Source organism: Cyprinodon tularosa, unplaced genomic scaffold, assembly GCF_016077235.1.
Source record: "Cyprinodon tularosa strain WSP-4 unplaced genomic scaffold, ASM1607723v1 ctg80, whole genome shotgun sequence".
Taxonomy (NCBI): Eukaryota; Metazoa; Chordata; class Actinopteri; order Cyprinodontiformes; family Cyprinodontidae; genus Cyprinodon; species Cyprinodon tularosa.
This window is the reverse complement of record NW_024039563.1, coordinates 527,730-546,189: the sequence shown is the minus strand read 5'-3', so window position 1 is coordinate 546,189 and position 18,460 is coordinate 527,730. Positions and strand designations below refer to the sequence as shown.

General features: G+C 38.7%; 1 protein-coding gene across 2 annotated transcripts in view; it reads right to left on the bottom strand.

Moving 5' to 3' along the window:
• The window catches only part of prkd3 (protein kinase D3), a 75,458-nt gene that overhangs the window by 21,999 nt on the left and 34,999 nt on the right, over positions 1 to 18,460 (bottom strand). For both annotated transcript variants that reach the window (XM_038271594.1, XM_038271595.1), the window contains 5 exons: positions 10,216 to 10,347; positions 9,693 to 9,850; positions 4,782 to 4,977; positions 4,624 to 4,701; positions 4,191 to 4,371 (listed from right to left, as the gene is read on the bottom strand). In XM_038271594.1, coding sequence (XP_038127522.1) covers positions 4,191 to 4,371; positions 4,624 to 4,701; positions 4,782 to 4,977; positions 9,693 to 9,850; positions 10,216 to 10,347 — 745 coding nt within the window. The remainder of the gene's footprint in view (positions 1 to 4,190; positions 4,372 to 4,623; positions 4,702 to 4,781; positions 4,978 to 9,692; positions 9,851 to 10,215; positions 10,348 to 18,460) is intronic.

Sequence of the window (18,460 nt, the reverse complement as noted above, 5' to 3'; positions counted from 1 at the left end):
TTCATAAAGCGCAAAAAGAGACAGGCATTTTTGTTTTTTAAAGCCCCTAAGGGGTTCAAACAATAGGCCCCCCCATTTCAATAAATGAGGTTTTTTTAGACTAGAAGAGTTCTGCCTTTTAAGACAGGAAAGTATAGCAGTTAAAGTTGCTACTTGAGAAAATACTGAACCATAGAGATAAAAATAGCCCTGTGATTCAAATTATAAACTGTATTTGGAATAAAAATGAGAGAACTAGGGGTGCTAAAAAACACATCCTCCAAAGACAGATATTTACATGGGAATGTGGCATATACTTAATTGACATATTACTGATCTTGCTGGATTTTATTCTGCTTTACTTCCATAAATTGCAGGATCTTCTTTACTTTATCTTTGCCAGAAGATTTAAACTTTAAAAGCCTTGCCCTCATAATTTGCAAATTAATTTATTTATAAAGAAAATATAAACGCTGCTTAAGCTAATTCAAATGAAATTAAAAGTAAAATAAGTAGCCAACCTTATCACTGTCTGTAACCTACTAACACGGTAAGGAAAGCATCAGATGAGCTACCTGAGAAACTAACTTACGTTTCCCCACTTTAAAATGAAACAAACATGGTTACTCATCCTGCTGATCAGCTCTCTTCACTGCCATTGAAGGCCCCAACATGTTTTCTTTTCAGGTGCTGCGTCATAACAGTGGTGCTTCCGTGCCATGTTTATTTGTTTTTACAAAAGTCGCGTGTTACGACTTTTTTCACTTTACAAAGCGCAGGCTATTTTAATTATTGTGATCAATTTGCGCCGTCAATCCCGGGGCATGCGCGCTTCATTTGCAGTCTGGACGCTGAGGTTAAACTCCTCACTAAAATCCTGCGGCTCGGACTGCAGAGCTGAGAGGGATTCTTGTGGGAGAGGGAGAAAGGCGTTGGGATGGGGGAGGCGCCCCACTGCAGCAGCTGCCGCTGGAGGACAAGAGTAGGAACGATACATGCTTTCACGTAAGAGTCTCCAAAAGCCGCCAGTGACACCGTAAAAAGTCGCCAGATTTGTCGCTAGTCGCTTTTTTAAAAAAATAGTCGCTGGAGGGGTCTGAAAAGTCGCTGAGTTGGCAACACTGCAACTGCGGCGCTGACTCGCTCCGCCATATTTTTTTTTCTTCCCCGGGATGACGGCGGCGGCGGATGACGCATTAATCGCGCGACACAACTAATCGATGATTAAATTCGTTGCCAACGCTTTTAAAAGTCGATTTTTATCGATTTTATCGATTCGTTGTTGCAGCCCTAATTACAATAGTCCAGCCTTGAAGTAACAAATGCATGGACTAGTTTCTCAGCATCACCCCTGGACAGGAGATTTCTAATTTTTGCAATGTTCCTCAGATGAAAGAAGGAAATTCTAGAAACCTCTTTGATATGGGATTTAAATGACAGGTCCTGATCAAAAATAACACCAAGATTTTTTACTTTATTATCTGAAATCAGTTTAATCCCATCCAAATGAAGTGACTGGCTAATCAGCTTCTTTTTCAGAGACTCTGGTCCAAAGACTATAACTTCTGTTTTGTCTGCATTCAGAAGCAGAAAGTTAAGAGTCATCCAGGTTTTTATGTCTTCAAGACATGCTTGTAATCTATGTAATGGGTTAGCTTCATCTGGATTTATAGACAGATATAGCTGGGTATCATCAGCATAACAGTGGAAATTAATCCCATGCTGTCTAATAACTCTACCAATTGGGAGCATGTATAAAGTAAAGAGAATTGGTCCTAGCACTGATCCCTGTGGTACTCCACAGGTAACCTTTGAGTGTGTTGAAGATCTATCATTAACATAAACAAACTGAATTCGATCAGATAGATAGGATTTAAACCAGTCTAGTGCTGTTCCTTTAATTCCAACAAAATATTCAAGTCTTTCTAAAAGAATATTATGGTCAACTGTATCAAATGCAGCACTAAGATCCAACAGGACGAGCACAGATACAAGTCCATTATCTGAGGCCATGAGAATATCATTAGTGACTTTCACCAGAGCTGTTTCAGTGCTATGATGAGCTCTAAAGCCAGACTGAAACTCTTCAAAAAGTTCATTATGGTGTAAGTGGTCGCAAACTTGTTTGGCAACTACTTTCTCAAGAATTTTGGATAAGAAAGGAAGATTGGATATAGGTCTATAATTAACCAAGTCATCTGGGTCAAGAGACGGTTTCTTAAGCAGAGGTTTAATTACAGCAACCTTAAAAGCTTTAGGTACATATCCCTGTAACAGAGATAGATTAATCACATCTAAAATGGAGGAGGAGATCAAAGGGAATACCTCCTTAAATAACCTGGTTGGAACTGGATCTAACATACAAGTTGAAGGCCTAGATGAAGACAATAATTTTGCTAATTCAGAAAGTTCAACTGGATCAAAGCAGTCTAAACCCGGTTCAGATTCCATGACTACCTCAGGTACAATCGCGGATAGAGGAGTGCTTATGATCTTATTTTTAATAAGATCAATCTTATTTATAAAGAATCCCATAAAATCATTGCTGTTAAGAGCAGGTGGAATGGAAGGTTCAACAGAGCTATGGCTCTGGGTGAGTTTGGCAACTGTATTAAAAAGAAATCTAGGATTATTCTTATTCTCCTCTATTAATGAGGAGAAGTATGCTGCTCTTGCTTTACAAAGGGTCCTCTTATACAGCAGTAAACCATTTTTCCAGACTATGAAGGACTCCTGCAGGCCTGTGGAGCGATATTTTCTCTCCAGTTTCCTGGAGAGATTTAGTGGGCTGCTATTGTGTGGTGCCCCAGGAGCAGGCTAGGGTTAAGGGTCTTGCTCTGTGGCAGACCCTGGGAGTGTGTGGGACTTGAACTCAGAACGTCCGAGACCCAAGCGCAATGCTCTAACCACTAATCCACCACTCCAAATCGTTGTTGACGGGTTTGAAGCTGGTCAATAACGTAACAAAAAAATTAACCAATGACTGGCATTACTCAGAGAAGGTGCAAAGATGCCCATCTGGAAACTACAAGCAGATGCTCCACAAATGTAGGTTTTATGAAGCAAAAAGAGGGAAACAAAAATTCTAAATGTGAAAGGTCAACTTCCTCTACATTTAAAGGCTGTTTTCCTCAGATGAGAGACTGTTGGTCATTCTGGAGAGAAATATCAGCTGTGCGGCTGCCATCAACACCTCTGTTTATAGATGTTGGAGATCGGTCTGTTTTCCAGTGTAGTCCTGTGTCTCTGACTTGGACTGGCTGGATGTGCTCTCTTCATCCTCTGACATGGGAGTTGGCTCGGAGCTTGTCTGCCTGGCTGTGTGTTTCCTGGACGGGACCGCCTTTTACAGTTGCTTTTTGTATCTCTGCTTCTGTCTCCTTGAACCCCAGTCAGCCTCGGCAGATGGCCGCTCACACTGAGCCTGGTTCTACTGGAGGTTTCTTCCTGTTAAAGGGGAGTTGTTCTTCTCCACTGTCTCTACAAGCATGCTTAGTGTGAGGAATTGCCTTCAAATCAATGAGTCGATGCAATCAACTGGTTTCCTTAGATAGAAAACTTTGTATCAATGTGACTTGATGATCTGGTGAACTGTAAAGTGCCTTGAGATGACATGTGTTGTGAATTGGGGCTATATTAATAAACTGAATTGAATTGGTTCTTTTCAGAGTTGAATAAAAGGCAATCCTTAAGGATTTTTATTCTCCTTTAAAAAGTTAAATGTCCACATTGTCAGAGAACAAAACCTGAACAAAACATACCGAACAATGGAAAGGATTCGATTAAAAGTTAATGTGCTAGAATGACCTAGTCAAAGTAAAGAGTTAAATGCAGTAGTAATCTGTTTCACTACACAAACATGGATGTTTACAGAGTCTCTCGATTCAATCTGACAGAGACTGAGCTATTCCGTCTATAGATGTACCGTTCAACACATAAATTAACTCTTTTATAGATTTGTTTCAAACTAAGGTACTGATGAATAAACCAATTCAAATTAACACTATGGTTTCCATATTTTTACTTTTTTTGATTGTCTATGACATAAATCTAATAAAAACATCAGGTTTTTGGTTGTAACTTCACAAAACATGAAGAACTAGAACTAGACTGTGTGCAGTGATACAATAAATTAAATCCTGCCTTCTACAGAATATTTTTGTCATCAACCAGAGAAAATCAACAGTCAAAGGGGTTGTATTTTGTCATACCTTATAGTCTTGATTGGCTCTTCATCCTTCTCTCTATCCGTGAAGGGAGAATCCATGCCAAACATCCCGTCTGGAGTGGACGGTTCGTCCGGATCATCCAGACTTCTTCCGCCATCCATATCCCCACTGTCCACCTCCATATCCATGGTAGTATCAGAGTCAGGCCCAGGGCTCGCTGGCTCTAAACATTTACACCAAATGCAGATCATCAGAATATTGCAGAATAGAGTTAAGAAGATTTTCTGCACTAATATGACCTAAAAAGTTCCACAGAAACAGATTTAGATGAACCAGTCTGCATATTTGTCACTCATGGCTGAAGATGATTAAATAATAATAATAATAATAACAATGTTAACATTTCTGCTTAACATCTGAAAATGTATTATTTCAAATCAAAACCGTGAGATTAAAAGTTAAAAGCATTACTTACCACCATTAAAGTCTACTTCTCCTAAACAATCTCTCGGTACCTTTGAAGCACAGCGCTTATGGCAGTTAAATCTGCAGTCTGGAGAGAAATACTTAACATGAGATGTTTATATCTTTAACAGAAAATAAAAAGATCAATGTGTTCATACAAGGTGTTACCTTTACACTGCATTCCCTGGCGAAAGAGACCCTTGAGTAGCCGTTTGCAGTACTGGCAGATGGTTGGCCTGGTGTAGGTGTGAATGGCGAAGGTGTGCGGCACCTTGACCCGTGTCTTTTCCATCTTATCCATCCAGATAGGCCTGCCGCTCCAGGACAGGATGCGCTTCCCCGCCTCCTGATGGGACCGCTGGGGCTGAGTTAGGGAAAACAGGGAAAAGGTTGGGGGACGTTACAAGGGATTAAAACCACTAGCAGTAAAGGATCAAGAAACTTCAAGTGAACATTTGAGGGACACAGATAAACAGGAGAAATAAGTACAGCATGAACCGGACCTCCAGTCTTTTAACTCCCATTTCATCTAGACAGCTGGAAGTTATGATATAGCAAAAAAGAAAAAACATTTGTTCAGTCATTTAAAGGACAAGATGGTTTCTTGGCCTTCTAAACACTGTTGGACTGTTTTGCTCATTAAGAAAAACAGCCCAAGTGTGACTGAGATACACCAAAATTCACTTTGGGTTTGTGATCGGTACCTTGAAACAAGTCCAAGAAGCTGCTCTGTAAGGAGAATAACAACAGAAACAAAACTATTAAATAATATTTGGTGTCCAAAAAACAAGCAGGTCCCAGTCCCAGGACTTTACTTTAAAATAACCATCATAACATCATTTATAAATGATAATTCCTCGTTTAAAGCCACTTTTGTTGAAATTTGCATTTATGCATTCTCTAGCTTTTTCTCCCCTTCGAGATTCTTTTCCGAACATACAGCTTTACGATCAACCAGAAGCAGTTCAGCGCAATTATATTGCTATATAATATATTTGGCGAAATTGTTTTTATAAACTTTTTTTTAAATAAAGTATTATAAAAGCATCAATAATCACATTTAATGAATTTTAATGCCAATTAAAGCCTTAATTTAAAAAATAATAATTTAATGACTTTTAATGATTTTTAATCACCCGCGGAAACCCTGACTAAGTGACTGCAGAGTGTCTGCCTGTTCAGCAGAGAAAAATTCAGTTGTATGCTCTACATGTAAGCTATTTTTTCCCAATTTTTGAAGTCTTAGAGCAGGGGAAACCAATTAAAAATCAGCGGGGTCCGAATAAAGAAAATCAAAAATCAAAAAAGGTCCAGAGACATTTTAAATTATAATCTCTTACTTTAAACAGAATTTAACACTGAAATAAAATGAGGTGTTTATGCAGCCATTTCATACATTGACTTTTTGAATTAAAAAAATATAAAAAAAAAAATAGAAAATTTATTTACATTTTAAAATCTAAAGTGTTTTTTTTTAAGTAGAAAACAACAATTGTTCAGTTTTGGTATATAGACAATTTCCTAGTTCACAGATTTTATAAACCACCTGAACTTTTCTATGGCTTAATGGGAGCAGTGGGCTTTATGCTGCCCTGCAAGGCTTTAAACCTGGTTTGAATGGCCACAAAGTAACTCTCAAGCACATACCAAGGAGCTAATTTTTAGCCTGGATCGATATTTATTTTTGATTATGTTCACAGTGGAGAATCCTGCTTCACAGCAGCAGGTAGAGACAAACATCCTCAGCAGTCCACACACTTTCTTTTACTTTTTCTCATCATCCTCTCCTTCTTTCCCATCGCCCGGCTTGCCACAGGTTTGCCTGTTGTGTCTAAAAGTAGTCAGCAGCAGCGGCCCAGACTGACACAGCTTATTGGCTAATTTGTATCACGTGTAGCCTGGTGCCGGACGCTCTGGAGGGGTTTACCATACAAGCAGGAGAAGCAGCGCAAGTGAAATTAGACACTGTCAACGGACAAAATGCGGTAATTAATAAATGTTTTAAATCAGGTTGGGTCCGGATTAGCCAGCAGGTGGGTCAAGATCCGGACCGCAGTCCGCTAATCCGTGAACTCTGTCTTAAGAGTATATTGGTAAAGTCCACAAAGGTTTTAGTTGGTGATGTGCCACAATTTAGCTTGATGTGCCAAAACTATGCCAAATGTGATTTTCACCTGAAAAAGTAGAATCTAGTCAAAACAGAAGTGCTGAATTCAATTGTAGAAATCCTGCCTCATATAAGACTTTGTAGGAGGAGATAAAATTATAAAAACATAATTAGATTAGGTTCTCAGTCCAACTTTTTTCTTAAACTGCCTTTATTAAGGGCAATACACTTTTCGCAGTTCATGTTTAGTTATTTCTTATTTTCTCCTTATGTACAGCTTTTTAAATAATTACTGTAAGGGGATAAACTTGCTTTGCCTTTGCTTTTGTCATTTATACTGTCTAACATCAATAGTGTCAGGAGCAGTTCCTAAACCAGCGTGCATACAGACACCACGTCTACCAGCTTTATAACCTTTTAACCACACATAATGCTTCAGGGGACAACATTAGACAAAGACATGGGACACCTGGTTGGAAAGATAAAACTCTCTAGTTTCCAAGGATACCAGGCAAGGGTTGGTGAAGCAAGAACTTCTTTGTCATGAAGCATTTCTCCAACAGAGTCATTCATGATTGATACACCTTTAAATTGCATCTTTTGCGTTTAAAATGTTGTATTACTGAAAGTTTTTGCAAAAAAAAGTATGAACTTCTTTTAGAAATGTTAACTGTTCTTCTTTCGAGGGATTTGGGAAATGAAAAGTGACTGTTTGACCTACTCATACTGTACAGACAGCAAAAGGAATGACCTCTGCTGAACCTGGCACAGGGCTCAGACTCATTTAAGTGGTTTTAAACTCAAAGGTTAATCTGAAGCTGTAGACTTTAACGCTTCTCCATAACCATATTATATACAAGAAACTAAACAAACAGCACAGACAAGACAAACTAATGTGCTTAAAATGAAGCAAGATTTAATTAAAAAGGGGCAAAAAGTTTTGACTTTTTACAGCAGCACTAAGTCAGTTTTACTTGAATAAAACCTCTTCTGAGTCCATGTGTAGGTAAACCAAGTGTTAATGAGGTCTCTCATCTCCCCCTACTGGATCTGCTCAGAAAACCACACTTGTAACTTTCTGTGCCTCCTACCTCAGTAGTAGTATCGCAACTCTCTTTCATTCTCGCAGCGTGACTAACAGTTTCAAGGCACCTTAATATAAATGATGCCAATGGCTTCAGTAACCACACGCCTCCCTGCGCTACCCCAGGGTTATGGAATCGTTTCTTTATTTTTGAGTTTTATAACATTTTGGAGCCAGCAAAAAGCACAAAGAAAACCTCTTTCAGGAGAGAAAATGGGACTTGGACTGGGACACGACTCTAACAAGGGGAATTGAGGCATTTAGTCCTCAAACTAAAACAAGGATGAAATCTGATGCAGATCTGGCAATGTTGTTGTTGGACTTATAAGTACAATATTTGTTATTACTGTTGTGACTTAAGAGTGATGGATTTTTAGTACGCAGCTATGAAACATGAGACACTCAAAACAATCAAAGCAATCATTTGAGAGGCAGACTTACATAAAAGTCTTTTTTCTCCAGCCAAAAGGCTGCTCTACATTAGTTTACATTAGATAACATAAAACATTTCCCTATTCTTCATGTATTTGGTCGAGATCTGTGTCTTCACGCCACTTTGGACTGAGCTCTGTAGCTGCGAGGTGCTGAGCAGCTCACAGAGAGCCAGTTTGCAACCCTGCTATTTTCAGAAGGTCCTCTAGGGAGAGCAGGAGTTAAAATTAACTTAGTGATGCTTTATAAGAAAAATTAAACTCCTATATGTGTAGACGAGATGTTAATAAGAGGGTTAAAAGTGATTAATATTACAGATTAAACTGACCAGTCAAAGTTTCTGTTTTGTTTTCTGACAAACAATGCTTTAAAAATTGTGAATAAGAGCATCTGTTTGGAGTTTAGCCATTATAAAAGAGATCAATATTTTCTGAGAGCAAACTAGGGCTGCAACTAACGATTATTTTGCAAATCGTTTGATTTTTCAATTATTTTTTCTATTAAACGATTAATAATTGGATAGCCAGAGATTCCCTAAAGAAGAGTTTTTTATGAAATTAAAGAAGGTAAGACTAAACATTTCCACTATATAGCAAATTGACACATGAAAACATTTTTTATCTAATATAAAAAAATATTTTTTACAGTCTCTAGTTAAGGTTTAATCTAAATTAATTAATTGACAATTATTTCAATAATCAATTAATCGTGATTGCTTCAGCCCTAGAACAAATCCAACAAAAAACAGATGCTAGATGATAGAATAATCAATATGCAAACCATTAAATGCTTTCATGACCAATTATTAGCCTGATAGACAAAATGCAATAAATTAACAAGAACTAGTTCATGTTAGAGCTGTGAATCTATTTTACAATGTTTAAGAGGTTAACATAAAACAAATATTTTACATTTAGCTGAACTGGATTAAGAGCTAGATAGTTAGCTGCTCAGGATTAACTTGCAAACATAGTTTAGCTAAGTTAAAAGCTCTTAAATCTAAAAAGAAAAACAAAAATCTCAAATAATGTATGAATGACATTCCAAGTCCACAAAAATGTTATTAACTTTGCTGTGTTTTACCACATGAGAGCAAATAGTACCCAGTTCATTTGCATTAATAAAGCAGCCTGGAAACTCCTGGCAAAAGAAAGAGGAAAACACATTTGTTTTTTTTACCAAAACGTCAGCAGTTGCAAAACCTTGGACTTCAATGGCTTTTAATGTCATTAACATGATTACATTTCCTCATGACCTTTGGCGTGGACGCACAGTAGGATTCCTCTGTGGCCTTGTGTAAAAATTTGTTTCATAAGATCTCCCTGAGAACCTTCACACTGAGTAAGTGCAGCCAAATTCAATTTTCTGTATTGGTGATATTCTACAACATGTCCCTGAAAAGGGCCAAATCTGAAGTTTGTAAACATTTAACCGCAAAAAAAAAGGAAACTCTCACCTCATCAGGAACAACCACTGCATTTTCAGCAGGTAGCACTCTAGGCATGGATAGAGAGGGTCCTGGCAGCGATACATTGGACAAACGCCTTTTCCTCACTCCCGTGCAGTTATTTGGGATCTTAAAGGCACAACGCTTGTGATAGTTTAGCCCACATCCTTCAAAAAAAAGAAGAGAAATTGGATCTAATTAGTTTAAATTAAACAAAAATGGTTGTTAATTAAGAGATAATACAAATCCTACGACAGATTTTAGGTAGCCAGTTCTTGAATCATTAAGTCTGCAAAGACAGAGGGTGATAAGAAGCCAACTAACATGAGGATAGATGATCATTTTTTTTTATAAATTTTAGAGTATTCCATCTAATGTGATCAATCAGGAGTGTTTTGCAAAATTCATCACTAAGATCATAAAAAAATTACCAGGCACTTTATGAATTTGGGCTGAACTTGACTACATTACTAAGAAAAAATCTTTCAAAAAATCAAGCATTAACATATTCCTCCAGATGTGTCCTTCCAACCTTCACATTTAAGCCCCTGACGGACGAGACCCCACAGCATCTCTCCGCAGTAGTCGCAGAAGGTCGGGGCTTTGTAGGAGTGCACGTAGAGGGCATGAGGTCGGATCTGGAAATCCTCGACTGTGGCTTGAGCTAGAAAAGAAATTTAAAATCATCAAAAATTAAATCATCAAAAAAAACAGAGCAAATTCCTATATCATATATACCGCAAAGAAAAGGGCACAAAATGGTTGCAGAAAGATACAGATACAGTACCTTGTTAAAATCTTTTTTAATCCTCAACATAGTCACATTTTGACATTCTATAACCATAAAATACATTGAATTTCAAGATAAAAATATCCCCAAACTATACCTGAAAAGTCGGACCTGCATTTTTATCCTGTCCATCACTCTGATATCTCCATCTACCCATCTATAATCTGATCTTGGTGTAAATGTAGCTGATTTCTGAAGACCTGAAATAATGGGCTGGGTGATAGCCAGTAGTCTAGTTGAAAAAAAAAAAAAAAAAAAGAAGTGGAATGGTGGATTTTTTTGAAGCAATCATAGGCTAATTAATATAATGTATTGACCGAAAGCAGGGGTCTTCAACATTTTCCAGGGTAAGGACTCCCAAACTGATGGAGAGATGGAGCGGGGAACCCCTTATTACATATATTGTATGAAACTGTGTTCTATCAAACTGGTCCTATAGTCACTCCATTACAGATGGAGTAATGTAACGAGAGTAATGTAGCCTTGGGATTATTAAAGTATTTCTGATTCTGATTCCTGGTTCCCATGCAGTACCTCTGTGGACCCCCTAGGGGTCACGGATCCCCTGTTGAAGACCTCCGACCTACAGCAACAAGCATTGTATGGTTGTTACAGGTCAGGTATGCCGGTCATTGACCAAGGCACCTTACAATAGAGATGCAGTCAGTTAATATATAGTAAAAATTTTACACATTCAGTAATGAAATGTCACAGGGATGGTCATTTAAGAAGGGGGATGATTTTTAAGATTTTTTTTTTTTTTTGAAGGGGGATGCCACCCCCTCCCCATCCTCCCTCAACTCGAGTACTGGTGATAGCATGGCATAATCAGAGGGATAAAGGATTAACAGATTTAATAATTAGTAGTAGTTAAAAATTACTATTAAGGCAAAAACAAGTTTCAGCCAAAAATCCTTAAATGAGGAGCTGGTTAATTTGTAGTTGTCCTTCATCTGACACAGTATATAACATATTGTTAAAACCCACAACTGAATAAAATCCTCAATTCTGTGTGGCTCTGTGGAAGTGAAACTTCAGCCTTATTCTGGCATTTGTAAACAGCATCCCAAAAAGACTAAAAACACAAATTAATTACTCTTGTGCAATCCATAAAAACATGGAACAAAATTTCAGACAGACAGCAGAAAGGGCACTAGTTTAAAAACACCCCAATAAATTTGTGACACCGTTTAAAATCCTCCATTGGAGATCTCCAGTTCGTTTTTTAATTGGAGGCTTATATAAAGTCCTCCACTGGGGGGCTTTTTCTGAAGTTTTTCTGTCCAGATGCAGACCTGCCGGTTCTGAAGATGTCTTTAATTTATTGCTTTTGTGCAGCTGTGGTAAAGGGCTTTCTGGTCCATAGTCGATAAAACCATCTCTGTGGGTCCAGGCTGGAGAACAGAGGTCTGCTTTGCTCGTGGAAGCAAGAATCCAGGATCAGAACCTTTATTTATGACTGGTTAGATGAAGAGACTGTTGCAAGAAAGCCATGAGACGTCCTTGTTTGCAGGAGGGCAACATAGGAGACATGGTATGTGTGTTAAACAGATGGCTTCGATTAAATGAGAGCGAAAGGTCGATTTTGGCCCACATACAAAAGGTTACATAAAGAACATGTATGTGCTTGACTGTTCCAGTCAAAGTGAGGGACCTAATTAACAAAACAATCTGTGGCAAAGCTCGAAAGAATGACTTAATAGACTCTCTATGCAATCCAGCTTGAGCCATTTTACAAATAAGAAAGTGCAAAAAAGTTGAACAATTATTTACTGTAGATAAAAAGGAATAAAATTTACTATGTTTGTTAGTACCGGTACAAAATATATAAAAAAAAAAATTCAGCAAGTATTTATATATTTCTATACGGTTGGTATATGAAGCTAGGATGTGATTGAGTGTGTGCAACATGAATGCAGGGGTGCAAGCAGATCCTATATTTCTATACAGACACCGGGTTTAAACTGGGTTACAATATATTATTTCAATTAATCAAAACAATTAATCATCAAACTTTTTATGCAAATCTCTGATGAGGAAAAACCATCCAATCCTTTTCTAAAGATGGACTCCCTGTTGAGAGATGAAGCCCAGGTTCTACCAGCAACTAAAACTGTTTTTAAAAAAGCGGTAAAGAAAGACAAGCTCTGCATTGCATCTGAACAAAAACCTAAATTAAACCATATAAATATGTTAGAAGTCTTGAAAAAAAGAGCACAGCACATCTCTGGCAGATGCAGCACATCAGAGGGAAGCTCTGCAGACATTGCTGCTGCACCATCATTGCTCCAGTAGAGGGCGACACATCTGCAGCTGCACTAATGCATTTTACTCATTCCATTATTTAGAGTAAAACAGCCTTTAACTTTCACTTTTTTACACCATAAAGAACAGCTGTTATCCGGCAATAGGAATATTGATAATTATATGTATGTATTACGTAATTTAGCAAAAAAAGGGCAACAAAAGTGCTGCATAAGTTAATAGAATAACAGGAAATTGAACCTTTCGGAACCAAAATAATAGCAACAAGTATTAAAATTCAAGGCTGAAATTAGAAGCAAGCCAATCAGCAAAGGAATAGAAGAAGCTAATATTATATACGCTCTCTGGAATTAGGATCCAGTTTAAAAAAGGTGAGATTAAAATTGTTTGAAGTTCCAGTGGAGCTCACAGAAAGAAGGGAGGCTGTTCCAGTGCCTCGGGGCTGTGGCTGAAAAAGACTTCGTCTCATCTGGTCACAAGCCGAGTCCTGGGAACAACTAAGAGTTTTCTGTCTGGAGATCTTAGATGTGTGGATGTAAACAATCGTTACAATGAAGGAGCGCCAGGACTTTTATACATTTAGAAAACTAAAAGTAAATTCTTTAAAACAAATCATCCAGCAGGTTTTCAGATGTCTTCCTTTCTCCTCTGCTTTTCTCTTTTATTACTTCAAAGCAAACACTTTGTTCATTGCTGGGAACCGGTGTTGATTAATCATGACTGTGGAGAATCATGCATGTGAAGAAGAGGACTACATAACCCGTTTTATGGTGTTTGGGTGACTGACACTTCTGTTTTCTCCCAGAGCTGTTCCCATACAATCATTAAGCGTCCAAAGCGCGGCGGTTAATCTTTACACTGAGGTTAGGTAGTGAAAGCAGGAGGCCAACATGACGTCACTCAGCGTGTGGTAGTTCCACATCTCCTTTTTAATAAAAGGACATGATTTTTCACCTCAGTATCTATGATAACCTCCTTAAGATTCAGTCAACTTAAATCCTTTTTAGGAAACGGGAAAGAGGATTCCAACTTCAAGAAGGGGCTTGAACACGTTTAAATAATAAACTTATTAGTCTTCTTCTTAATATCACAGTTCTTCATCATGGTTTAATGAATTTGATACAAAACAACTCATTGACACAAGAAGAACGAAATCGAACGGGTAACATGTCAACAACAGCGCGTTTCTAAGCAGTGTCTTTCTTGCTAATTAGCAACAAAACACCCCAAAACATAAACATGACGTTTTTTTTTTTCTTTAAGGGTATTTCTCAGGAGAATGAATGCAGCATCTGTTTGCTAAGAGACACAGAGATGAGAGGAAAAGAAACTTTCCATCTTGATGAAAAGAAGTGTGCGGTGTTTATACAAAACAGAATGCATTATGAGACGTTTTCCTCACTTGGTCATTGGTATATCCAAGCACCAATATTAACTAGTGTTGCACTGATACCGATACCAGTATTGGGCGGGGCCCCGATCCAGCACTAAAATGGTGGTATCGATATCAGAGAGTACCAACAAATAGGGCACCGATACCATTTTGAGAGGCAAAAGTTTATTAAACTATTGTCACCCATTCAAGGTAGTAACGTCACCACATGCTCGTCTGGAGCTGCATTTCACCTCCTGCTATTAGTCGTCTCTATATAATAATAAATTATTACTTTTTTCGTTTAGTGGGGGAATAATAATTAACACAGTCAGATAAAAACAAATCAAATGAACATTTTGCCAAATAAAACAAAAATATGGCCATCAGAGCCAGTGGTCCTTCACACACAGCTATGCCGAGAGAGGGCTGCTGCGGACGGGCTGCGGTTAGCCCTGGCTGCCGTTAGCCTCGGAGGTCAGCTGGTTACCCTGGTCCTCTCCACTTTGAAACATTTTTTTTTAAATATGCATTAAATTGGTCAATGTACCATATAGTGACGCTTTAAAGTATAATATTCGCACCTCAAATGATCTTAAAATGTACTTTTATTGAACAACAGCAACAGAAAAGAGACATTTTTTGAAAGCTGCTGCTGCCACAGTGCATCCTGGGACAGCTGTCAATCTCAACAACGGACAACTCTGCTCTGATAATGGATGCATACGGGGAGTGGTGGCCTAGTGGTTAGGGAATAGGGCTTTGAATCCTGAGGTTGTGAGTTTGATCCCCCACTCCCACAGCCTTCCACTCTGGCTCCCTGAGCAAGTCCCTTAACCCCAGTGCTCACATCTCTCTATGAGAAAGAAAAAAAACAATAAAAGCTGTCTGAGAATCACCTCTGAATGGCCTCAGCCAGTTATAACCTGTCCTGCAGTCTTTGACGTGGCTGCATTTTCTTTTGAAATTTAGTTTCCATCCCATCTTGTAGGGGAGTGTTGGCCTAGTGGTTAAAGCAGTGTGCTAATGCTCTGAAAAGGATGCAAGTACTCGGTTCGATCCCCACAGCCTCCACTCTGGGTTCCTGAGCAAAACCCTTAACCCCAGTTTGCTCCCTGGGCGCCGAATAATGGCAGCCCACTGCTATCCAAAGATGGGATTGGTTAAATGCAGAGAATTCATGTCGTTGCTCTGTACTTGTGTCAGTGGAAAGACAATAAAGTTGAATTCTATTATACTGGGTAAATATGGAGGAGCGAGAACAACATCTGTTCTTGTGCATTGGATCAGTACTAGAGCTGAAGCTGATGACGTTTCACGAGTACACAAGCACATGAGAACGCACAAGTACACATATTGAGAAACAACTCTGGATTCACTTTGTATTAGTCTTTTTCCTGCCTCACAAAGGTAGGCAGCAGCTTGACAAAGCCATGATAGCAATTACCGTAAATTCTCTAATATTGGCCTGTATTCCATTAGCGGCCGGGACTCTAACATTGGCCGGTCTCGCTGTCAGAGGAGCTAAATAATGGCCGGTCTCTAATACAGGCCGGGGCTATAAACGTTTTTTCTGGGCATACCTCAACATTATACTTGTGGTAGTAACATACAAGTACCACAGCCCTGCGCAGCTGGACGACAGGCCCTGACTGCTGCCCGTCTGCGCGAGGAAGAGAACAGACACGCAGCAGAACAGGAGGAGGAGCGCGAGTGATGAGGAGATTAAAGGGAGAGATGAAGAGGAGGAGGAAACTGAGGAGAATTAAACAGAATTGGAGGATTTTTTTTTCTTTTTTAATTCAAACCAAGCGAGACATGGTAACTGTACTTTTTCAATAAATGAACCTAGTGTTTTATAGGTTCAAATAGACACAAAATCTCATTTTTATTCATTCCACTGGTAGTCTGTTTTGCTCAAATAGCAATAGAGGCCTGTCTCTAATTCTGGCCCCCTTCCAATAAAGGCCTGGACCGCGATGCACTTGAGTGAAATAAAGGCCCGGGCCTATATTAGAGGATTTACGGTATTTTTCATACAAGTAGTATGTAGTTCTTCATATATACAAACACATATAAATTTCAAACAGATGGTATCTGTATCAGCCAATACTGCACAGACAGGTATCAGATATCGGTATTGGGGCCAAATTTCAGACAAAAAAACAAAGATATTAAAAAGCACACGGAAGATAAAAACTGTTTATATTAATTGCTTAACTCTGCTTTCACACATTTCAACGTGTGAAAAGAATTAAATGGAAAAGCCGATACTCAGCACTGGAGGCTGGCTTTGGAAATTGTCTGAAGATTAAAGCACAGAAATCAGTTCATGCAAATAAAACTTAAGAAGTATAAACTGCAGAGAAGGTAACGCTGAAAGAAAACAGAAATAAAATAAGGGAAAATATCAATCAATAAGAAAACTAAAAGCTCTACCTTTAATCTACGGTGAGTCCAAAAAGTAGCACCTCCTACCAGAACTGTTTCGGGGTATTTTTCTACCAGCTTTTGTCTGTTTTTCATATCCGATTAGCTGCCTCATGCCTCGAGTGAAGTCAGCAGAAACATGTGAAGCTTATTTTTAGGAGGGTAAGATTTCTATCGTGATTAAATAAAGATTCACAGCAAAACGCTAAAAGAAATAAACCGACGAAATCATGTTTTTCTTCTGATGAAAAACATATTTAAAGAGAATTAGTTCAATTTTACTAGAAAATATGTTGATGGTTTTAAAAGGAACTAAAAACCAGAGCAAAGGGAAAAACAGTTAGATCCAGTAAGGGACCGCCCAGCCGTGCACATCAGAGCCTGTTTACACTCTGTGGGGCTACTACAATCACTTACTGCAGGAAAAACAAGCGCTTTTCACTTTGAGCTGCTGGCCAAGAAAAAGCCACCTCTGCCTCTGTCCTGTAGAGAGGAAGATTTTTAGATCATCCCTCTCCCACAACCAAGGAATCCGACAACAAAGCAGCAGAGAGAAAATTACCAGAATATGCAGGAGAAAATACATTGGAGCTGAAAAGGTTTGTCAAATAAAAGGCTTTGAATTGTGAAGCATTATCTCGTTTCTGTGCCGCGGACGGCACTGAATGTACAATAAAACCTAAAGAGATGATTGCTGTGTGTCGCAAACAAGATCTTTAATCAGGAAGATCAGAAATCAACTAGCTCAACTTTTAAAGCTTACACCTGCAGATGAGTTTGGGGAGGTAGGATGGATTAGGTGAGAGAGAATGGAAGCAGGCAGACAGCTACAGACTGAAACAAAAAGACAAACACAGACATAAAGCCAAAAAAAAGGAAGCTCTCCAGCCTTAAGTCTACATTCCTCAGCCCTGATGCCTGAAGAATCCTGGGATCCTAAACCTATACAGTCATCCGCTGCCTAAATCCCTGCAAACAAACCCTTCAGCCCAGGAGAGACAGTGGGATATGCAGCACAGGTGGTATCAGGTGCCTCCCAGCAGAGACAGGTGGAGATGCAGAATAGATTAAAGCAGAATGGATATTCTGAGCCATTTTTAAGTCTCAATGCTTGCGAAGGAAGTGATTCATTCGTTGCAGGAAATGAGAAAAAAAAAACCCACACCTGTTAAGCCGCATAAAAAGGTGAGCAGAACTGATGAGGAAGAAGGATCCCGTAGTTTGGCGTCTCATTTTCTCCAATCTGATCTTTTTGACAAAAAAGTAGAGCTTTTTAAAGTCCAATTGTTTCCAACAACTGTTTGGATTTTCTACCAGTTGGTTTAAACTGTTCTGTGATTGTACATAGATTTTCTTCCTGAATTGGAGACCAGCACAAGAATGATGTCAAGTGTGTTTGGAGAAAAATATACAGAACCAAAACTTTGCTGGATTCCAAGTATTATGAACTGTATATACAGTTGATCACTAACTGTCTGGATGAGGATTTTAAGGATTTCATCAACTCTGTTTCAGACTTTTCTAATTTCTATGCGTTGCTACCCCATCTAGCTTTGCTTTTCTCAGCTTCACCTTTTTCAGCCAGAGAGGATTTGCATCCCTTTAACATTTCCATAGTTTTCCACATAATTAATTGGACTTTTCTGTGTTGCACAAAGAGAAACTGATGCCTTGTTGTCAAATGCAAAGAAAACAAGACAAAATTTTCAACAAAATATGAAATGCATTAGGGATCGGCCCGTCTTCGTCAATACTTTTCAATTACACCTGCAACTTTGCACATCTGGCCACTGAAATCTCTTCATCACATAACATCACTGGCTTATTCAGACTGAATGAACAGAAATGTATCGCCCAGAGCAGAATGCTGCCACCACCATATTTCACTGTGTGATGGGGTTTTCAGGATGTTTCAAAAAG